The following is a 24,562-nucleotide window of genomic DNA, read 5'->3' on the forward strand; positions in this document are numbered from 1 at the left end:
GGTGGAAAAAAAAATAACAGAATAAACACTCAAATAAGGACAGCCAGCCAGCCAGCCATCTGGAATTTTAAATAAAACTCAGATTCTACATATGAAAACAAAGGAACACAAAAAACTTTAAAAGGGGAAGAAGAAAGGAGTTTCCAGAAAATATAGCTGTGACAGATACTAGAATTTCCAAAAAACCCTACAGTGTGATGGGCTTGAATACCAGCAGGCTTCTAGTGCTAGCCTGACTCAGGGTTAATTAACCTAATGATAAATCTGTGTGTGTGGATATTCATGTGGACTGTGTAGGGAAGCTGTGAAGCACCTTCAGACAGGTTCAGGGCAGTTGTCACTTCAGTGAAGCCCAAACCATAACCCCAGAAACATTTGTGATGGGAATGGCCTTGTGGTTTTCTTCAGTAAGACCTGTTTCCTCCAAATTCATTTATAACAAAAATACTTTCTCAATGGACTTGTTTAAAGTTCCTAAAATGCCTGCCTCCCTGTGTCGTGTGCAGTTACTTAACTTCCCCCATAATACTGACCGTCTGGGCACTGGGCAGCCCCCACCCCCAGCCCAGTCCAGGTCCAGCAGCTCTGGTCAAGTTGCCGTCACCCCCTCTCCTGCTGCTCCCCTCCCCCCAGCACCCTCTTATTCTCCTGCTGGCTTTCACTCCCCAGAACTCTCCACAAACACACTATTGCTCTTTATGTCTGCACACGAGGCTCATGGGATCTCAGTTCCCCAAACAGGGACTGAACTTGGGCCCTCGGAAGTGAGCGCACAGAGTCTATCCACTGGACCTGCAGAGAATTCCCCGCATCCACACTTTTCACCTAGACTCCAGAAGTCTTTTTTAAAACTGTTCTTCAAAACAATCCATTCTTTCACATTCCTTAAGATTCTAATTCCTCTGAAGGATCCTGATTCACTCAGGATGAAAGGATCTTCAAAGGATCGATAGTAAGCAGCCAATGGCTTAGATTCTTCAGGTGATCTCTTCCAAGGGTATGAAACTGTTCTTCCAAACCAAACCAAGGGAAATCACCTTTAATAAGGGTTTTAGATAGAGTGCTAGGTGGGTAGGTGAAACTTCAGGGACAGTCATCCTTCCCTGAGCTGAAAGGTTTTAAAGTCCAACTCAAATCATTCATTCAAGTGTGTTCATTGCACACCCACACGTGCAGGGTGCTACATTGCTTGTGAATAAAACAAAGTTCCTTTCCCTGTGGACCTGTAGACACAGCGGTAGGAGAAGAGGGTAAGGAACTAGGGAGGGATGGGTGTGGGTGTGGGCAGCGTTTAGACGGGGCAGTCTGGGAGGATGCTGAAGCAGAGGCTTGAACAAAGTGCAGGAGTGAACTTGCAAAGTTCTCAGAAACACCGTTCCAAGCAAGCAGCGGGAACAGCTAATGAGGATGCTTTGAAGTGGGAAAGGGCTTGGCCTGTCCAGGGAACTGAGAGATGCCAGTGCAATTAGACTGAGAGGGAGGGTAAGGCAGGAGAAGAAAGCAAGGGCCAGACCGTGGACGGCTTCCCAAGCCCCACGAGCACTGTGGAAAGCTACTGGAAAAATGTAAGACGGGAAGTGACATGGTCTGATTTGCATTATCGCAGGGTTGTGCTGCCTGCTGTATGGAGAACGTACTGAATGGAAGCAGGAGGGGCAGGCTGCTGCACCTGCCCAAGGGGGAGCTGGTGGTGGAGATGGAGATGGGGAGCTGGACCACTGACCAGGAGGCAGGCCTGGAAGCAGAGACAAGTTAAAACTAAAAGGCTTAGGACAGTCCATCAGATGAGAGATGATGAGAGACTGGTTGTGCAGGAAGTGCTGAGAAGTGTCTGGATTCAGAACATTTACTGAAGGTACAGCCGACAGGACCTGACGTTAGCCAGAAGACGGGGCGTAAGGGAAAAATAAGCCTTGGGTGCCCCACGTTTTTGGCCAGAACAACTGGGTTAAAAAGGACTGCCATTCACAGATGGTGGGAATTGTAGATAGGAATGCTGTGCTTAGTCACTCAGTCGTGTCCGACTCTTTGTGACCCCGCAGACTGTAGCCCGCCAGGCTCCTCTGTCCATGGGATTCTCCAGGCAAGAATCCTGGCGTGGGTTGCTATTTCCTTTCAAGGGGATCTTCCCAACCTAGGGATCAAACCCAGGTCTCCTGCATTGCAGACAGATTCTTCACTGTCTGAGCCACCAGGGAAGTGCTGGACTGGATAACAGGATAGGACTGGGGCAGGATAAAGGATAAACTCTGGGGATCCACAGTTTGTTTTTGGACAGGTTGAGTGGGCCACCTCATCACAGAACTCTGGGACATCCTTTACACTCTTCCTGGGCTCCAGGGCCTCCACTGACAACGATGCTGTGTCAGTGAATCAGGGGAGAGACACACAACTTTTGTCAAGGAATTCTCACAAATTTTAGAAGAAAAAGGTCTCATTCCTACTTACAAGGGGGAAATACAAAGTCACATTTCAAATTCAGGAAGTCAAGGACAAAACTGAAGGATCCTGATAACTAAGTATGTCATCCCATAAATGAGAAAATAGAATTTCTTTGCTTCATCAGACCAGTGGTTTTGCAGGTGACAGAGCCACAGTGGGGACAGGGTCTTCATAGAATGCTGGTCTAAATAGAATATTCTTTGAAAACAAAGAGGACAGAACAAAACAAAATATACCTTCTAGACATACATTAAACCCAACGCTATTAGTGGGTGTTGTATACGCATGACTTACAAAAGGCCAATTAGTTTTGGAGGGTTTCCTGCTTTGTGAGGGGTTTCCCAAGTGGCTCAGTGATAAATGAGCAGTGCAGGAGATGTGGGTTCCATCCTTGAGTAAGGAAGTTCCCCTGGAGGAGAAAATGGCAACCCCCTCTTGCCTGGGAAATCCCACAGACAGAGGAGCCTGGTGGGCTATCTATACAGTCCATGGGGTTGCAAAGAGTCAGACATGACCGAGTGACTCAGCACAGTAACACCAGTAAGGAAGAACTAACTGCTTTTTTAGACCCACTGCTCTTTTTCCTGATCATGAAATCTAATATCTGCCTTGCTTTTCTGCATTTTCTTCTTACAGGTTCTGGCTTTATAACAGAGTATCCACAGCTGAATCTCAACAGGACTGAATAAATCAAAAACAGATTTGCAATTAGCTTGATCACACAGATAAGCTCCTTTTACTTTCTGCTTTCCTTCATGCTAAGTTTTAACTGTTCACTGTCATCTCTTATAAAAACATGTTCTAGGGAGTTTGCTGGTGGCCCAATGGTTAGGATTTGGTGCTTTCACCGCCATGGCTGGGGTTCAGTCCCTGGTCAGGGAACTGAGATCCCCCAAGCTGCACGGCAGGGTGCAGCCAAAACAAACGAACAAAAAAAACATGCCCTAGACATATGAGAGCCAGTCTGGGCTGCAGAACTGCCTTACAGGCAATTAAGTTTGTTTTGTAAGTTTCATAAACAGAACCTATTCAACACCTAAACTTTAAGAAGAGTGCGTGACTTTTAGTTATCAATTTTTCAACATCTCTGAAACCTTGGGTAAATTTTTCTTATGGTCATTTTGCAGTAATGTAGGGTCTTGCAAGCATTATCTGAGATTTAGAAAAATTTTAGTGAGTCACTGAAGGCATTGTATAATTATTTCCTCTAGAACTCTTCAGATAACCATTGCCAAAAACTGATTCTGCTCCTGGCCAACATTTTGAAATGAAGCATTCTTTCCACCTGCCGGGAGAAATGTAGTTAGAGGTTCCAGTAAATGTTGGCTGGAACCTCCTGATTCCCCTCCTGGAGCTATAAATCTCCATAAATCCCTCATATGTGGTTAGTGGTGACCACTGCAGATAACCCTACACAGACTCAGAGGTTGGAGCTGAACACTGCTCTCTAAAATTATTTAATAACTATAGCCACTAAAATTCTAATTATGAAAACCACATATTTTCAGGACTTCCCAGGTGACACTAGTGGTAAAGAATCTGCCTGCCAATGCAGGAGATGCAAGAGATTCGGGTTCAATCCCTGGGTTGGGAAGATCCCCTGGAGAAGAAAATGGCAACCCATTCTAGTATTCTTGCCTGGAAAACCCCATGGACAGAAGAGCCTGGTGGGTTACAGTCTATGGGGTCACAAAGAATGACCTCATGGACTGAAAGAGTTGGACAAAACTGAGTGACTGAGCATATACACAGAAGGAAACTTACAAAAATGAGGATTTTGATTGACAAGGATTTTAAGTTTTTGTTCTTTAATTCAGAGTTTTTGTAAAATTTTGGCAACTAATAAATGAATCACTGTCTCTCTACCTAAAAAGAAAGAATAAATAAAAGAAATTGAAGTTTTCATTGCATGTGGTTAGATTACAGAGATAATGAATATCGCTCTCATTGTAAATTTATAAAAATCTAGAAAAACCAGCCCAAGCTTCCTGATAGCCAGATAAAGAATCTGCCTGCAATGCAGGAGATACAGGTTTGATCCCTGGGTCAGGAAGATCCTCTGGAGGGGGAAATGGCAACTTACTCCACTATTCTTGCCTGGAAAATCTCATGGACAGAGGAACCTGGTGGGCTACAGTCTGTGGGGTTGCAAAGAGTCAGACATGACTGAGCACTCACTCACACTCACGAAAAGCAAGCCAGTATAAAACTTCCAGATTTTACACATTAAAATTCGTCATGCTGCCTTAGAAAGAACTGTTGATTTCCCCAGTTGTTTCTACCCATAATCATTGAACACCAGTAAATCCAAGACACTGGCACAAAATCAGATGTGTGAATTTATCTTTGAGAATAAAAGACTGAATGCGAAGCAAAGGAAACGGTCACTGTATATTTTGACTTACACTCACCCCAAGGGCAGGCTACTAATTCCATTACTTCTAAAGAGAAGGTGAGCATCTTGCCAAAAATACAGTTGCCTTGAGTGGAGCCCATTAGGTGAAGAAATTAAGAGCCACTGCCCCTCTCAGGCTTCCAGAAGTGCTGGTGGTCCCTAGTGAGGACTGCTGCTGGCTCAAACACCAGGCAGGAAAGAACCTAAATGGCTGTGCTCTTGCAAATGGCAAGTCAAAGCTCTCTTTTAAAGAATTTCCTTTCACAAAATCAACACATTTTCGTCAAAACAAGCAAACACACTTTTGTGTATCAGGACAGACACTGGTTATTCATAATACTAGGTGAGTGAGCTCCCTACAGAACAGAGCATGTGTGGAAACTGCTGCATAAAAATCGTATTTCCTCAAGTCTACAAATAACAAATGAAAGAGAAAGGAGAAAAGGGAACCCTCCTACACTGCTGATGGAAACGTAAGTTGGTGCAACCATCATGGAGAACAGCATGGAGGTTCCTCAAAAATCTAAAAATAGAGTTATCATATGATCCCGGGGCTTCCCTGGTGGCTCAGGTGGTAAAGAATCTGTCTGCAACGTGGGAGACCTGGGTTCAACCTCTGGGTTGGGAAGATCCCCTGGAAGAGGGCATGGCGACCCACTCCAGTATTCTAGCCTGGAGAATCTCCATGGACAGAGGAGCCTGGTAGGCTATAGTCCATGGGGTCCCAAAGAGTCAGACACGACTGAACGACTAAGCACAGCACAGCACATAAGATCCTGCAACTTCACTTCTGGGCATAAATCCAGACAAAACTAGAATTCGAAAAGATACCTGTACCCCAGCGCTCATAGCAGCTCTATTCACAAGAGCCAAGACATGGAAACTTAAATGTCCATCAACAGAACAATAGATAAAGAAGATATGGTACATATATACAGTGGAATACTACTCAGCCATAAAAAGGAACAAAATAATGCCATTTGCAGCAGTACGGATGGGCCCAGAGATACCATATGGCATGACTTCTATGTTGAATGTAAAATATAGCACAAATGAACGTACCCTCAAAACAGAAACAGACTCCTAGACATGGAAATAAGACCCGTGGTGGCCAACAGGGAGCAGGGGAGGGAGAGGGATGGACTGGGGTTTGGGGCTGGTAGATGCAAACTATTCCATTTAGAATGGATAAACCAGGGCCTACTGTGCAGTACAGGGAACTGCATCCAATCTCCAGGGGTAAACGATAATGGAAAAGAATATTTTAAAAGAATGTCTATATGTGCATAACTGAGTCAGTTTGTTGTACAACAGAGATTGGAGCAAGATTGTAAATCAACCATGCTTCAATTAAAAAATGAAATAAATTTTAAAAAATCATCTTTCCCCCTAAAAATATGAACAGTGAGCATCATTCTATCTTACAGTTGGAGATTTTTTGAAATTAATTTTTTGAAACTCTCAGGTTGTACACTTTTTTAATTAAAAATTTTTTTTGGCCACTCAGCATGTGGGAGCCTAGTTTCTGCTCTACAGCATCGTGAATTGGTTATACCTTTAAGACCTCAAGATTCTGCTTAAGATCAGACAACTCACTTGTGAGCACAACATGGCCCAGAGGCAAGGAGAATGTCCGTATCCCCCTCTACTCTCATCTCTCACACCACCAGCGTGCGTTGCCTCAGCCGTGTCCAGCTCCGTGTGACGCTATGGATCGCCACCTGCCAGGCTTCTCTGTCCATGGGATTCTCCAGGCAAGAATACTCGAGTGGGTTGCTGTGCCCTCCTCCAGGGGATCTTCCCAACTCAGGGAGCGAACCCGTGCCTCTTACATCTAACCTGCATTGGCAGGCGGGTGCTTCCACTTCCTTTCAAATCCATCCAAGGAAGGAAGGAAACCTCATCTTTTGCATAGTGAGCCATTTCTCACCTTGTTAGAGATTAATGTGCTCAAACATAGAAAAATCTAGATGAAAAATGATTTTCTACTGCTATTGGAACTGAACGTGGAAACACTCTCTATTGGGAGTAATAAGATCCAGCAGTAATCCTGTAAATTCTAAACTGTCCCTTTGGGCAGGGAGGAACTCACCACTATATTAAGTGGCTCAGAAGGTATTAGGCTGACAGTTAAGAATGGTACTTCAGCAGGACAGTATTTCTAGCCAGCCACAAGAAACAATAGCTTGACCTAAAATTTTAAAAGCAGCTTGTTTTCAATACCATCCGCCAAGTCAACATTTTTAGAAAGATCCTTTTAAATGCACCTGTTATGACACATGGTCACAAGGAGACCTGTAGACATTCCTGCTTTCTGTAATAAACCCTGATCAAGCCCTTTCTCTGGAGTAGGAAGGAGATTCTGTATTGAGAAACAGAAGGCCCTGATGGGAGGTTCCAGATGTGCAGTGCCTACGCATCAATACCAGTGAGGTGCTAGGTGGTGGGTACTTGTCTTGTTGTAACCCTCCCCGCAACTCTGGAAGGGGTTTATTACCATCAGCCTCACTTACAGATGCAGAACTAAGTTGCTCAGACTTTTACATCCTGACTAAGGTTTCCTAGCTGGTGGGGCTGTTGGAGTCCTAAGCGGGTTTGTTGACTGCAGACCCTGGGTCCCTTCCTCACCTCCCCGACTACCGGGACCTGAGGCTCTCTGGACATACTTCTGATTCAGGCTCTCCTCTCCTCCCAGGAAGATCTGAAGTTCACTGGCAGCGCTTCACAGTGCCGCAGTGAAGCGGCAACTGAATGTGACCCCAGAAGAGCTGGATTTGGTCTCTAGCTCTCTTGGTGTCCTTCTGCTGATAGTTACCATCACCAGAAAGTGGAAGCGATAGCAGTGCACTGTGGTTTTGAGAATCATCCTTAAGAAAATTAGATCACTTACTAAGAAAAGTCAGGGTAACCAAAAGTGAAAGGTCAAGGGGAGAAAGGCTGCTCAGCACGAGAGCATCCCAAGGAGCCCTTCTACAGCCCTTTCTACGCTGCAGAGACCTTCATACCTGTCAATCTGGCATCTTTGGATGTAAGTTCAAGAAAATAAACTCAGCGGGAACAAAAGCTCGTATGTGAACAACCACTGCCCAGAGAGGTGGGCTGGCTGGGGGCAAAATGTAAGTAAGACAATGAGCAAAATGTATAACAGCCTGCCCCTCCTCCTCATCAGTTATTATCACCTATAAAAACAAGCACTTGAGGCCAAATGGTTAAATATCCAATATTATTATCAAAATAATTTTCGATATTAGAGCATCAACATACTGCCATATCAAGCATTCTAAATAATGGTAACTATTACCATGTAATAAAGCAAATAAGTTCATAAATCATTACATTAAAACACTGGAAATGTACATGTATTTATTGATATTCTTTCTAGAACTTTAAAAACTTTCAGTTTCCTAAATTTTCATCTGAATAGAATTACAAAAGGCTTTAAGAGAGTATGTTGTTTACATCTCCTCCCAGCAGAACATCTGACTCAGAGAGAGTAATTCTCCCTAAAATAAAAGCAATGCTATGTATTGCAAGATATCATTTAATGTCTGACTGTACTACCTATCATTTACTCATTAAATGACTATAATTTTTGATTAAAGAAGGAAAAGAATTCAAAGTACAGATATGACACACTATAAAAAAGACATATGATTAACAGTGAGTCAATTAAACAAAAGGATGCAGTCATAACACAGAAACACAGGATCCCCAACTAGTAAAGTCCCACTGAGAACTAAGCTATGCTGAAGATGGCTGCTTCTACTCCTCAATTCTTCCTTTCAATACTCCAAGAGTATTGATCGAGAGCCCGACACTCGTCACTCTTTTAGGGGCTGAGACAAGACATGTCTTGCCCTTGTGGAGTTTCCAGTGTGGGGTGAAAGAGAAACAAACAAACACTTAAAATGTTAGGTACTATTAAGTACTAAAGAAGGCAAGAGGCGAAGGGGATGGCAGAGGATGAGATGGTTAGATAGCATCACCAACTCAACGGACATGAGTTTGAGCAAACTCTGGGAGATAGTGAAGGGCAGGGAAGCCTGGTGTGCTACAGTCCGTGGGGTCACAAAGAGCCAGACACAACTTAGTGACTGGACAACAACAACAACATAATGTTATTTACATGAAAATGCAAACATGAGAATCTAAGCTTTGCTTTAGTACAAGGAGAAGGCAATGGCACCCCACTCCAGTACTCTTGCCTGGAAAATCCCATGGATGGAGGAGCCTGATGGGCTGCAGTCAGTGGGGTCGCTAAGAGTCGGACACAACTGAGCGACTTCACTTTCACTTTTCACTTTCATGCTTTGGAGAAGGAAATGGCAACCCACTCCACTGTTCTTGCCTGGAGAATCCCAGGGACGGGGGAGCCTGATGGGCTGCCGTCTCTGGGGTCGCACAGAGTCGGACATGACTGAAGTGACTTAGCAGCAGCAGTACAACAAGTTAAGTGACTGAACAACAACAGCTAAAGAAAAATAAATAAATAAAGCAGGGGGAAGTAGCATAAATGAGGTGGAGAAGGTGGGAGGACCTTGTAATTTTAAAAAAATATTTCTTTCTTTGGCGGTGCTGGGTCTTAGCTGTGGCATGTGGGATCTTTAGTTGTAGCACAGCAGCTTAGTTGCGGCGCATGAGATCTAGTGCCCTGACTCGGATGGAACCTGGGCCCCTGCACTGGGAGTGCAGAGTCTTAGCCATTGGACCACCAGGAAAGCCCTATAGTCTTCAATAAGATAAACGAGACAGACCTGAATGAGAAGCTGACATTCCTGAGAAAGAAGTCGGGAAGTGGACTCTGCAGATACTTAGGGAAAAGTTTTACCGAGGCAAGAAAACGCAGTGCAAAGGCTCTGGGCCAGGACGCAGAGGGCGTGGGCGAGGAGCAGCGAGGGGGCTGTGTGGTTGGAGGGGAGGCACTGAAAAAAGCAACAGGAGGCCAAGTCACGTGGACTTCACACTTCACGATTCACTCCAGAAAAGAGAATGAATACTTCCCTCTAAGGTAAATACACGGAGTTTTCAACTCAGAGTGTTGGCTAAAATGCTAAACCGTATGAGCGAAGGAAGGTCAGTAAGAGATACGAGGCACTGACCAAAGGAACAAATAAGAAGAAGGTGTTTAACAGAAACTTTGCGGGGTCGAGGGAAATTCTGGAGCCAGGGAAGCAGTCCAACATTGCATCCAGATTTACCGTGTTTATTTTATGACTGTATGGGGATTTTGCTTCATTCCAAACCTCAGTATTCTGTTTCGCTGCTTCCTTGCCGTCACATAAAAGTTCCCCTTTCGTGAACAGTCTATCGAGCCTGTCACCCTACTGGAGCTCTGGCGCACACATTTTGGGTCGGGTAATTCTTTGTCGTGGAGGCTCATCCTGTGCATTATGGGATGTTAACAGCACTTCTGGGTTCTACCCACTGGAAGCCAGCAGCAACACCCACCCCCAGCTATAATAACCCAAACAACCAGAAACATCTCCAGACATTGACAAATATTTGCTGGGGTGGGTAGAAAAAGCTGTGCCTTCTTGAGAATCACCACTCTAATGTGAACAGACAAAAAGCCTCATCTCAATATAACTTTGTTCCAAACACCTTCCTGCCTCAGGGCCTTTGCACAGCTGTTCTCTCTACTGAATCTTTGTCCCAGGTGGCTCCCACTTGTCCCTCAAGCCCTCTGGGGAACCTTCCCCTGATATGGCGCATGAGCATGTCAGCTGTTCCCATTATATGTTCATTTGTGTATATACATTGGACTTTGTTGACACTATCACAATTGCAATTAAATAATTATTTTGGTCATTATTATTTAATGTCTCCTCCATTTCAGCAAAAACTCTACCAGTCTTATTGGCTCATGTATCTCCAGAGCACTCAGAGAAGGACTCAAACGTACACAGGAAAGCATTTTGTCATCGTTGTTCGGTCCTCAGCTGTGTCCAACTGTGACCCTACAGACTGCAGCACGCCAGGCTCCTCCGTCCCTCACTATCTCCCAGAGTTTGCTCAAATTCATGCCCACTGAGTCAGTGACGCTGTCCAACCATCTCATCCTCTGCCACCCCCTTCTCCCGTGGCCTTCAATCTTTCCCAGCACCAGGGTCTTTTCCAATGAGTCGACTCTTGCATGAGAAAAGCATGTCACTGGCCAACTTTGGTATTTTATTACAACAAATTATTACGTGCCTCACAGGCAATCCAAGTACAGTGATATAGACCACGGCTTAATGATAAATCTCTTCGGTCAAAATCTTGACTATGAATATACTTTACTCGAGGGTACATTTTTCCCTTTTGTTATCAATAAAAGTCATGAAAAGACTGTAATGGTGATGAGAGGACCAAAAAGGCCCTTTATTAGATGACAATGAATGAGCCAGGGAACAGAGTGTCTGTAACTGAGGCCATCTTTCTGGCTCTTTTGAACTCCTTATAAGGATTTATTTTAATACAGTTTATTCCACACAGCAGACACCATATTACCTTGCTTGCTCTTGTATGTCCCAGAGCCTCAAATATATTTAAATTCATCGTAAAAGGTTAGTATTCTGGGGCCCACAAATGAGTTGCAGAGTATATAATGGACCCTTGAAATCATACGTAAAGATCTGGACACACTTTCTAGGAATAGGGTCCTGAATTTTTATATGCCTCTCAAAGGTGGCAATTTAAGACCCACCGTCTCATATGATTTCATTTAACTTTGAAACTTCTCGGGAGGGACTTGCCTGGCGGCCCAGTGGTTAAAACTCTGCACTTCCAATGCAGGAGACACAGGTTTGATTCCTGATTGGGGAGCTAAGATCCCACATGCCTAGCGGCATGGTCAAAAAATAAATAAAATAGATAAGCAACAAGGATTTACTGTATAGCACAGGAAACCATAAAAACAAACAAACAAAAACTTGGAGGGATAGTCCCATCATCTTTGCTCCACCTCTTAGGAAGAAAAACAAGTTTTAGTTACCGATTTCCTCTCCTGCTTCAGTTCCTGGACGTAGCGCACTAACTCCACAATGATCTGAGAGGTCATATTCTCGGAGATGAGTTCATGCTGCCCAGCATAATCGTTCATTTCATTCAGGGTGGCAAGGAAGGCTTGGCAAGCCGTATACCTACAGAACAGAACACACACCACTCCTTTCCAAACAGGGCACATCCTCTCTCACGCGGCTTCCCGCCAGCGAAAGAGTAATTAACGTTACTATCAGGGTAATATGCCTCCAGCTCCCATAGGGTCTTGACAAATTCATTACACATCAGGGTGTTCTCATCAACATGGCACACAATTAATTACAACTGAAACATTTTTCATTTGGCGAAGCCAAATTGCTCTGTATCAGGCAACATTTGGCTTTGTTACTAGCCCAGGTAAAACCCCAAATACATATATCTACTAAATGTTCTAATGTCATGGATATTTAGATCTAAATTAGAGATGATACTTTTGGACTAGCCATGTTAAGATGTCTTAACTGCTGTCTGAAACGGACATATTTCCTAGATGAATGAGACACCTGAATTTACCAAGATGTGGAATGCACAGTCCATCCACACTTCCTGTATTTGCTTATAGGCTAAGCTTTTCCTAATTACCTTAATTGAAACAATCTGGACGAGGTCTAGTGCCTCTATAAGAAAAGTTATTTAAGTTTTTATTGTCTTCCCCCAATTTAAAAATTGACACAAATATGAATGAGGAATGCAACTTATTTTTGTAGGTACACTACATCTACAGAGTATATGTAGATTTCCTTTATAATCATCACCAAGGACATATACATACGCCCACATAACAATCAGTGATAAACACACCTGTATTCTTCTTCCTCCTTCGAGTTCTTTTTAGGTTGGTATTTCTTTGAAAGGTTCCTAAAACAAAAAGGGAGACATATCACCTTATACAGAAGATGATTGAGAAATCAAGGATAAAAGATGAAGTTAGTATTTTTGTTTACAAGTTAAAAAGCCACAAAATGTTCACAACTGAACCATTTAATTCCTTCCATCTTTCAATGTGAAAGACTTGCATAGGTTTGAATCTTTTAGCTAAAGATAGAGCAAATAAGAATAGGCATGGTCACCAGCTGGTCACTTACCTGGATGTTAAGACCTGACATTATTTAACTAGAGGGCAGACCATGGGTTTCTATGCAGTGGCTTTTATTTACAGCACTGAGCTGGGGTAGTTTTTCTTACCAGGTCACCATCCCGTATACTCATCCTCAGTCAAGCATTATTGCTCTAAATCCAAGGCAAACATATGGACTGGGTCCGAATGTTTAAAATTAAAATTCAAAGGGCATGTTTTCAAGGCTCTGTGGCTTCTCTTTCAAAGAGCTAATGAAAACCACTTGTGTGAATAAGTCTCCTTGAAGGAAGTAGAAACAATATTTGGAGGGATGTTTATGCTAAGACATTTAACTAGGAGAAATTTTAACCTGTGTAGCAGGCTCACACTGAACACACTCAGATTAGCTAAAATTGCTCTAATCTCTCTTCCTAATCCCACCTCCAGGTCAAGAATCCAAATACTCCCCTCTACATTCTGCAGGCCTAAATTTACATAAAAACTAAGAGTGATCTTGAAAAAAGAAAATTCACTAATGGCTCCACTGATTGATTTCTCTTGGGTCCTATTTTGGCTTCTGTAGTTAGAAGAACAGCCATAGATAAAGAAGATGCAGTACATATGTACAATGGAATACTGCTGCTGCGGCTGCTGCTAAGTCGCTTCAGTCGTGTCCGACTCTGTGCGACCCCAGAGACGGCAGCCCACCAGGCTCCCTGGTCCCTGGGATTCTCCAGGCAAGAACACTGGAGTGGGTTGCCATTTCCTTCTCCAATGCATGAAAGTGAAAAGTGAAAGTGAAGTCACTCAGTTGTGTCCGACTTGTAGCGACCCCACGGACTGCAGCCTACCAGGCTCCGCCATCCATGGGATTTTCCAGGCAAGAGTACTGGAGTGGGGTGCACACTGGAATACTGTGCAGTCATAAAAAAGCATGAAACAATGGAATTTGCAGCAACATGGGTGGGCCGAGAGACTATCGTACTAAGTGAAGTAAGTCAGAAAGAGAAAAACAAATGCCAAAGCACAGCACAGAGGAACCTGTCTGTGAAACATTTTTATGTAAGTTTAGAAACTCACAGATACAGAGAACAGATTTGTGGCTGCCGAGGGGGAGGGGACGGGGGAGGGAAGGACCGAGAGTTTGGGATTCGCAGATGTAAACTATTGCCTGTCGGATGAATGGACCATAAGGTCCTACTGAATAGAACAGGGAACTATATTCAATGTCCTGGGATAAACCATAAGGAAAACAATATGAAAAAGAAGTGACTCAGTAAGTACATGTATAAATGAGTCACTTTGCTGTACAGCAGAAATGAATACAACATTGTAAACCAACTATACTTCAACTTTTACAAAAAGAAGAAGGGAGGAGAAAGAACAGTCCTAGGAGGTGACCCGTGGTCCACAGTGAGACTCTCCGTATGACGCCATTTCACTGTTCACTTCTCTTTTTATTCCCTACTGCTATTCCTCTTTCATAGTACCTACTTTCATTATTTCACATTTAATTTCTTTCATTTCCCCTGAATCTACAGATGTGCCTAGAGAAGTATACAGGAATCAATTTGCAATTTTGATCATGGTACATTTTACAGACAGAGTGAAACGTGAGTTCATCTCCAACAGGTGTTACTAAATGACACGAGAGGCAGAGGACTTCAGTAAAAAGGACATTGCTCTGGGAATCCAGAGACCAAGTGTCTGGATGGTGTGACCTCGAACAAATCAATGGGCAAGTCTGTGCTTCCAGTTCCTCATCTCAAACCCTGAGGTAGGGGCATGAAATGACCTCTCTCGTCCCTTAAAGTTTCGAAATTCCAAGGGAATATACATCACCCAATAGAATAGTGATTGCTGCAATTACTTAAAAAAGGCAGGGGTACATAACAATTTAAAATTTTTAAGTAGACAAACTGATAAAAGAAAAATGTACTGACTTGGAGGTTGCTATCACATGAGCTGTGTTTCAACTACGTCGTGTTTTCTCTACTGATACTCTCACAGCAAAGATTATCTGGTAGATTTAGATTCAAAAGACTGTGAAGAAGCAATATTTCCTAAATATGAAATATCTAAAGCAAGTACTTCAGAGAAAAACAATGATGCAGAAAAGAGAAATCTTGCATATCAAGAACACAGTGGAATTCTTTGAGGTGGTCTACCACATTTCATCTTTAAAGATTTGGGGACTTCCCTGGTGGTCGATCCCGGGTTGGGGAACTGATATCCCACGTTCCTTGGAGCAACGAAGCGCCTATACCACGGTGAAGACCAAGTGCAGCCAAAAAAAAGATAGATTTAACAAAAACAGTGGCTCCAACTTACATGTACCAGGAATATTAAAAGGGGAGCCATGGAAAGCAGATGACTAATCAATAGATTCTTTGGCAAATATATTTAAAGTAGCATATATGTGATCTTCAGTATTGAAAAGCCTAGAAGTTTTATGAGACATTTTTAGTGCATGGTTTTAAATAATGACCATTTCTTCTGCTAACCATAAACTATAAATGGAAAAATGCCCCTTCTAAATTCACACCTTATATAAAAATCCATTCAAAACTGTTTTTTTAGAGGTTTATTTAAACCCACACTTTCTTTTTAGCTTCCAGTCCTTTGCAGCCATAAAAATAGTTCAAATTTTATACCTAATCGAAGGAAGCAGAGCTTGAAGAGATCCAGGAGAAACCAGCACTTTTTATAGTTCCGTTTTCCCAGTCAAACCCCAAACAGGATTAAAGACCTGTTGTGGGTGATCTGCAGTAAAGATGGTCCACTTCTGTGTATGAGTATCACTTTGACAGTGTTACACATATATAGCATTCAAATGCTTCTTAAAAGCATCAATGAATAATTCACTCTATAAATGCTAACAGAAAACTAAAACCTTAAGAGGTCTAGAAGAGAACTTCAGATCCAAAGATACTTCTGTCAGGGGCCACTACAAAAAAAAAAAAAAAAAGAGCCTTTCCGTTCTCTCGAGATGGGCTTTCTTGCCCTATGTGTATGAAGTTATTATAAAAATAAGCAAGCAAATAAACCACCAAAAGCAACTTTAAATTTATGGGATCTTTCTGAGAAACAAGTGTTTTATATATTTGCTCTTCAGATAGGCTAATTAAAAGGTAGGAGGAAAATACACTTCTTTTAATAAAAATACTAGACTTAAATTTGGTTGTTCCTAAGAGCTGCCAGGAGGCTTTTAAAAGGAGATGCTTAGGCTCCATTTCAGATCCTCTAAAACGGAAGGTCTAGGGTTGGACCCAGGAAATTTTTTTTTTCTATCTTTCTTTCATACTTTTAAAAGCTCACCGCAGATTTCCAGATAAAGATGGCAAAATAAAATCTCATCAGAGAATTGTGCTTTTTTCCAACAAGAGGTAAAATAAAAGCCAGGAAATTTTCCAGAGCAGAAAATAAACCAATGAAGAAAGGCACATAACCTCAGTCTACACACTTTGAGAAGCGGTGACCCATGTGAGAGATGGAAGGTTCTAGAACAGTGTACAACAGATGCTTGACCCCTCCCTCACAGTCATTGGAAGGGAAATAAGTCCGCGGAACATGGACTGACTGAAAATCAAGTCAGACAGAAGTTAAATGAGGGGTGAGCCAGCACTCAGGGAACAGAGACAGAAAAGCTCTGAGAGGGAGACAGGCAGACTGAGCATCCAGATTCCAGGACTTGGCAGGGGCCGGGGCTGGCCCCCTGGGTTTCCACTTCTCAGGGCCGCAAGCTGAATGCCTGGGGGAGATCACCCCAAACCTAAGGACCCCCAAGGAATAGGAGTGAATGCTTGTGACCTAATGGAATGAATGTCAAAATAGAAACACTAACAAAGTTTCAGAAGAGACAATGAAACTCAGAGTCTCAAAGACAAGAGGTACAAAGTCAGGCGCCCCATGGGGTTAACCGAAACTGGTGATTAACACGAATTCTTGAGCTTGCCTTCCAGTTTGTTCAAAACCCCTCTGCTTGTAACCTGCCTTCACCATTCAAGCTTGCTTTCTTGCTACAAAAGCCTTGCTTGTCTTCCAGGCATTACACAGCCGAAACAGTAAGATGTTTGCCTGGGAACCTGGAGTCAGCTGTGTTGAGCTCAAGTTCAAGCCAACTAACACTGGTTTTGTGTCTTAGTTGCTCAGTCATGTATGACTTTTTGAGACCCCATGGACTGTAATCCACCAAGCTCCTCTGACCATGGAATTCTCCAGGCAAGAATGCTGGAGTGGGTAGCCATACTCTTCTCCAAGGGATCTTCCCGACCCAGGGATCAAACCCAGGTCTCCTGCACTGCAGGTAGATTCTTTACCATCTGAGCCATCAGGGAAGCCCCACCTAAACCTGAAGCTGCACAGGTGTCCAGTGAATGGCCTTTTGATGGCAGAGGGTCAGAAACTCCACCCTCAGATCACGCTAAGCACCTCCATTTTGGAACATGCATCCCACAAAGAAGCAGGCAACTCAGGTACACCTGCACAGAAAACGGATGACCTCATCCTGCCCGCAATCATCGTTCTCCACACCGAAGGCCAACCACCACCCTGCTTCTTTAATAAATATCCCAAGCCCCTCGCCTTCCAGGAGGCTGATCTGGGACTCGTTCTCCTGCCTCCTCCCTTGGCAGCCTTGTGAATGAACCCTTTCTCTGCTGCAAACCTCGGTGTCTCAGTGTTTGGTTTACCGCGTGTTGGCCAACGAACCTGATCTGGTAACACCAAGACCAATGGCGCCAGAAGCACAGCAACGATCGTTCACATTCTATCAGATCAAACAGGAGCGCTGGTGACGCTTGTTAATACCAAAAACATGCTTAGACATCAACCTAAGACACTTACATGCTTTATCTCATTAAGACCCCTCAACAACCTCGTAAGGCAGGAAAGATCATCATCCTTATTACTCACATATTACAGATGAAAAAAGACAAAGCACACAGAGTAATTTGCCCCCAATCATTATTACTGTTAAGTGGAAGAACATTCCGGACACTAAGACTCTAGAGCGGGGTCCCCCACCTCCAGGATCTGATGCCTGATGATCCAAGGTGGAGCTGATGTAATAATAGAAACACAGTGCCCAATAAATACAACACACTTGAACACCCAAGACCATCTCTCCCACACCCCAGTCCGTGGAAAAACTGTCTTCCGTGAAACCGGTGTGCCAGAAAGGTTGGGGCCCGCTGCTCTAGAGTCTGTTGCTTTTAAGCACTTCACCAAACTGCCTGCATTAAATACAAGCAAGGTGAAAAGATGCAGTGTAATACAGAAGACAAGGGAGGAAGAAAATGACAGAGAAAAACCCAATCTGGAAGAAAATATATGAGGGCATGAAATAAACAACTGACTTTGCAATTGAAAGTAAGGAAAATTGATAAAGAGGGATCAACCACAAAGCATTGCTTGGAAAAGTTACCAAACTGCTAAGTGGCACAAAAAGGTTAGAATAAATATTGGGCTGCCCCTAGACTTTTACACCAGAAGACAATGTAGCAACAACAAGGTTTGGAGAGAAAGAATGACCACAGAATAATTTAAGTCAAATTGTTGTTAGGTGCAGTCTATCCTCCATATCTTTGGGGTCCACATCCATGGAGTCAATGAACTGCAGATGAAAAATATTAGAGGGGAGAGGGGAGTTCCAGAAAGTTCCCCAAAGCAAAATTTGAATTTGCTTCACGCTGGCAACAGTTGACACAGTATTTACATTGTATGAGGTATTATAAGGAGTCTAGAGATGATTTAAATATTTGGAAGGATGTGTGAGGGTTATACACAAATACTATGTCTTGCTATATAAAGCAACTTGAGCATCTTCAAATCTCCGTATCTGAGGAGGTGGTTCCTGGAACCGATGTTCACAGACACTGGGGGATGACTGTAGAGTGGTATTCTCAAACAAGAAAGAACTCGAGGAGCATGCCAAAAGTTCCCATCACGGGTAAAATATCCCTGTTTTTCTTGATGCCAACAAACAAGTGCAGAGGCTGTGGTAGAAGGAATGCTGATGAACATATATCTGTAATTAAGACAAACTAACTGTGAGACTCATTTTATAAACCAAGTTATATAACTCAACTAGGAGAGGAAGTAAAAGATGTAAATACTCTCTTCTTTATCTTTCCTAGCAGTGAGTCAACTGAGACTGTTTAAAATTACAACATGAGTTAAAAACAAAACAAACAACAACAAAAACACACACAAAAAACCCCACCAAACAGCAATGACAACCTGCTTTTTTTTTTTTTTGCTAAATCTTATAAGAATTTAATATTTCAAGCTCAGTAAATCCTTCAAGTTTCCCTTTAATATCTTGCTAACTGTTCAAGTAAATTTAAATTCAATACCTTGTATATACAATGTGCAGTATATTTTATAAAATGACTTTGACAGTTTCCTTTTATTTACAATGGGCTCCAATTAAAAAAAACAAAAAACAAATGACCAGGATAAGAATGGCTCAAGAAGAAAGTACAAATGACTCCAATGCATAAAAACATACTCAACCTCATTCTTACGAAGAAAAACATAAATTACTGGTCAGATCTAGCAATATTTACTTATCAAATTAGCAAAGATTTAAAAAAGACAGGTAACAAGAAGTACTGAGGGTCAAGGTGGGGAGCAGTGCCATGCACTCTTGGATGGTAATAATGTTACAGTTTCCAAGAAGGGCCACTTAGCAAATTTTACCAGAACCAAAGTGCTTCTTTTAGTAACTTATTCTCTAGACATGTTTGCCCAAGTGTTTCATTCAAAGTTATCCATCGCAACTTTGTTCAGAGTTGCAAACAGCTGGAAACAATCAACTATCCACCAATCCAGTGCAACACTGTATAGTTATAAAAGATAAACATGAACTTCTAGAATAATCTGCAGGATGCAGAAAGGCAAGGCCACCCTGAACTTCAGGGAAGCAAGGATTAGACGTTTCAGTCATATGAGTTCATTACCTGGTCATAACAAATAAGTCAGTGTTTTGTTTTTTTTTAAGAAACAGTTGCTAAGGGGCAATCAATATTTGGTTCTCTTATATAGGTCATATAACATATTTTAAGATTATATTCAGAATTTAACCCTGCCTTGAATGGAGGGGATTCCCCGGTGGCTCAGCAGTGAAGAATCTGCTTACAATACAGGAGACATGGGTTCAATCCCTGGGTCAGGAAGATCCCCTGGAGGAGGGCATGGCAACCCACTCCAGTATTCTTGCCTGGAGAATCCCATGGACAAAGGAGCCTGGTGGGCTATAGTACATAGGGTTGCAAAGAGTCAGGCATATCTGAAGCGACAGAGCACTCATGCACACATGCCTTGAATGGAGTGTAACTATAGTAGGTGTCAGCAAACTTATATAAGCATATATATATATATATATATATTTATATTTACATTTGAGAAGGGGACGACAGAGGATGAGATGGCTGGATGGCATCACTGACTCGATGGACGTGAGTCTGGGTGAACTCTGGGAGTTGGTGATGGACAGGGAGGCCTGGCGTGCTGCGATTCATGGGGTCGCAAAGAGTCGGACACGACTGAGCGACCGAACTGAACTGAACACGTACATAAGCAAGCTTAGCAAGGACCAGACACTAAATATTTCAGACTTGCAAGCAGGTCATGGTCATGTGGTCTCTGTTGCACTATTCCACTGCCATTATTTTTTGCAAAAACAGCCACAGACAATACATAAATGAATGGATGTGCCTGTGTTCCAATAAAACTTTATTTATAAAACCAGGCAGTGATGGATTGGGCCACAGAGGTGGCCAATAGTTTGTTAACCACTGACCTACAGAAACCAAAGCCTTAATTATCATCTTCTACATCTAAAATAAGTTAGTGTTTTTTTTCTTCTAATGCAGAAAAGAATTAACGACAGATATCTTCCCAAAAAAGTGATGTTTTTCAACATCATACTGATATTTCAAGCAAGTCTTTGTTGAATATGCTCCAGTCACACTGGCTGGAACTTTTCATTCCTCGAACTTGTCACCACTTTAGGAGCTCTGCACGTGCTGACTCCTTGGCCTGGAAGAACGACTCTCAGACCTTTGCTTGCTGTCTGTCAGTTCTCAAGCTATGGATTTTCCCTGGCCGGTGTGACTAAGTAACCCTTGCCCCACATCAAGCTTTAACGCATCACTGGTTTTACTTATTCAAGGTGATAAAATGCTATCTTTAAGTGATTTACGGCCTTGTTCATTTGCATGCGGTCTGTTTTCCATAGTGAGAAGGTGAATCCCTTAGGCTCTGGCACTTCCGGTGTCTCTTTCACTAGAATCCCCTCCCCTAACCCTACCGACATATTGTTAGTTGTTCTGTTTGTTGCTAAAGCCTCATCAGCTCTTATAGGCCTGTGACAACACGCAATTCTCCTTGAAACAGTGTTGACCAAATATTGCAGACCTGTTCCCATTGATTCACTCTTTCTACAACTATTTACTAAGTCCCTAGTATGTGCCAGACACTGTTCCGTACTATGGGGATTCATCAGTCAACACAACTCAAGGAGCCCTGCCCTTGAGAGGTTTATATTCTAGCAGAAGTGGAAGGCAATGATGAACAGTATATAAGAAAATTATACAATATTAGAAAGTTATCAGCACTTTGGAAAAACCAGAAAGTACAGCAGGGAGGCAGGGAGACCCTCACTGTGCAGGCGACATTAGAGCAAAGACTTGCAGGAGGTGAGGCAGTTGGCCACGTGGATCCCGGGAGATAAACCTCTATGTGATCCATATGAATGGCCATGCAGCATCCCTGTGGCGAGAGCAGGCCTGGTGCGCACAAGATTGAACAAGGAGGCGGGGATGGTTAGAGCAGAGATACGAAGGGAGAGATGATGTAAGAGAGGGAGGGAGACCATTTGTGTTCGCTTTGTAGGACATCCACCGTAAGGATTTAGGATTTACTCTGAGGGAAACTTGAGTTGGGGGGGGGGGCGGGGCAGTGGGGAGAGGGAGAACTGGGCTGCAGAGATGCAGATTTTGAGCGGAGAGATGCCTTTTCAGATACGTTACATGTGAGATGTTTTCTAGACATCCAAACGGAGATTCTGAGCAACCTGCTTCTGGAGTTCAGGACAGAGGTCTAGCTTGGAGACACACATCTGTTGCCATAGAGACCATCCTGAAAGCCAGGAGACAGACAAGATCACCAGGAGAGCATAGACTGATAAGAAAAGATGACCGGGAGTTGGGCACTGGGGCAGATTGGGGTGAAGGGGCGGGAGGAGACGAGGAACCTCTAGGGAGCCTGAGCAGAGCCTTCCAAAGAGCTTTCGGTGAGATAGGAAGGAAGCCTAGAGATAGGGGTTTCAGATGCCAAGTGAGGGAAGTGTTTTCGAAGAGGCAGCATCCACCCCATCAAAGCTGCTGAGGGGTCAAGGATGGTGAGGACTGAGGACAGGCAACTGGCTGGGGCAGGATGAAGGTCACGGGCACCCCTAGGAGGAGTTCACACAGGTGAGCTCAATAAGGAGAGGAGGGGTGAGCTCAAAAGTTTTGTTTTCTTTGCGGATTTTCAACGACGGGAGACGGTGCGTTTTTGTGCAGATGGGGATCATCTAAGAAAGTGAAGCACTGATTACATGGAGATGGAGGAAAAACTAGTGGAATCGAGTTCTGGGAAGGGCCAGGGTGTAAGAGGTGGGCTGGGATTCAGACAGGAGCATCAGGTATGGGAACAGATTCGGACAGGTGGGTTACAGAGTGTGAAACTCTAAGGATGTTTTCCTTGGACTGCTTCGATTTTCTCAGGGAAGCGGGAAGCAAGCAGTGAAGATAGTAGGAAGGAGATGTTGGGGTGTGTGGCAAGAGAAGCCATGAAGAACTCAGGCAAATGGAAAAGCAGATCAACAAAAGACAGTCTGATTACTCCTCAGCACCAAGGGCCCTGCCCAGATCTCAGTCTTAAAGATTAGAAGACACTTTCAGAGGATTAGTAATTGTCTTGAAGGCAAGGTTCAATTACTCATTATCTGTTTTTGTCAACCTCTCCCATAAGCATAGGACTTTCCTGGTGGCTCAGAGGGTAAAGAATCCGTCTACAGTGTAGGAGACCTGGGGTTCGATCCCTGGGTTGGGAAGATCCCCTGGAGGAGGGCATGGCAACCCACTCCAGTATTCTTGCCTGGAGATTCCCCATGGACAGAGGAGCCTGGTGGGCTACAGTCCATAGGGTCGAAAAGAGTCGGACATGACTAAGCGACTAAGCACACACCCATAAGCACAAATTTAGATACTTTGCAGGGATGGAGTGAAACAAATGTTAACATTTACATCTCAGGAAAAGGACTTCCCAAGAGATAACAGCCACAGCAGTAACACTGCTATTCTAGATCTGAAACAGGGGGAAATGGTCAATGGAGAGCTATTAAATGTTACCCCAAACCTACTGCTGGAATTGGGAGTCTTTTCCAATAGCCTCCAGTTTTGTTACCTAAATCCTCGCTCACAGAGTCATGAGAAAGGGCCGGGAGACAGGTGCTGCCCAGAGGGCAGCAAAAGCAGTGCCTTTCTGTCCTGACACAGAACTGACGGAGAAGCTTGCCGAGGACAGACTTCACGACATTGGATGACAAACCTCCCAAGCAAATCAAGGCAGTGGCGGAGGCTCCAGGAAAGAGGAGACGACGCCAAGACAGAAAGTCGACGGAGGCAGGGAAATCCTTTAGGGGAGACCAAGCACAGCGCAGCACACTTTGGCTAAAGCTGTTGCGCAACCCATCTCCACAGGAAAGACAACATTTTATGACGGTGCAATGTTTAAATAATCAACACGGAGCAGCTCGCTGGCCACTCACACTGTCAGTTATGAAGCTTTCAACTGCTAATGAGGCTGATGCACATATAAGGCATCAGAAGTTCATCTGCAATAGAATTCATTTATAAAAATAAGTTTATTTACGAAATTCTTATTGAGGAAATTTAATTTTACTTAAATTTTATTCAGCAAAATTAAAGACAATTTAATTCATAGTAAATAAATTATCAAATTATTATTAAATAATATATTTATTACTAAAGAAATTTGTTGTTGCTGCTGCTCAGTCGCTATGTCATGTCCAACTCCGTGACCCCATGGACTGCAGCACGCCAGGCTCCTCTGTCCTCCACTACCTCCCACAGTTTGCTCAAATTCATGTCCATTGAGCCGGTGATGCTGTCTAACCATCTCATCTTCTGCCGCCCCTGTCTCCTGTTGTCTGCGGTCTTTCCCAGCTGTACTATTAAGCAAATAAATAGTAAATTTATAAAAAATTCTTTATAAAAATTATTTCATTGAGCAATATATATTGTATTTTATTTGCTCAATGGAAACAAAACTTATCATCCATGAAGTGCACCATATGTACCACTTAGGTGCTTATTAAATGACAACAAGAGCTCTCTAAGATGATTCTTTCAAAGATACATGACATTCACCTTGTCCACATGGTCTTTGGATTAAAATAAAATGTTTCTAAATCGAAAGTCATCTAGATACTCACAATCTGCACAAACCAACCAAACAAGAAGTCATTAAAGATCTTGCCACTTCAAGCTTAGTTCTGCCAGCAACTTTTAAATATTTTATGTAAGAACACAAACTTCTTGGATAATTTGGTCCTTGGAGTTGTAAGAAGGGCTGCC

The 24,562-nt window shown here is 43.1% G+C and overlaps 1 protein-coding gene across 13 annotated transcripts in view; it reads right to left on the bottom strand.

Moving 5' to 3' along the window:
* FNBP1 (formin binding protein 1) overlaps positions 1-24,562 on the bottom strand; it is a 135,434-nt gene that overhangs the window by 62,847 nt on the left and 48,025 nt on the right. For all 13 annotated transcript variants that reach the window (XM_024998980.2, XM_024998970.2, XM_024998966.2 and 10 more), the window contains exons 3-4: positions 12,659-12,715; positions 11,811-11,958 (exon numbers count right to left, since the gene is read on the bottom strand). In XM_024998980.2, the coding sequence (XP_024854748.1) occupies positions 11,811-11,958; positions 12,659-12,715 (205 nt within the window). The remainder of the gene's footprint in view (positions 1-11,810; positions 11,959-12,658; positions 12,716-24,562) is intronic.

This window comes from Bos taurus, chromosome 11 (assembly GCF_002263795.3).
Source record: "Bos taurus isolate L1 Dominette 01449 registration number 42190680 breed Hereford chromosome 11, ARS-UCD2.0, whole genome shotgun sequence".
In the NCBI taxonomy this organism is placed as follows: Eukaryota; Metazoa; Chordata; class Mammalia; order Artiodactyla; family Bovidae; genus Bos; species Bos taurus.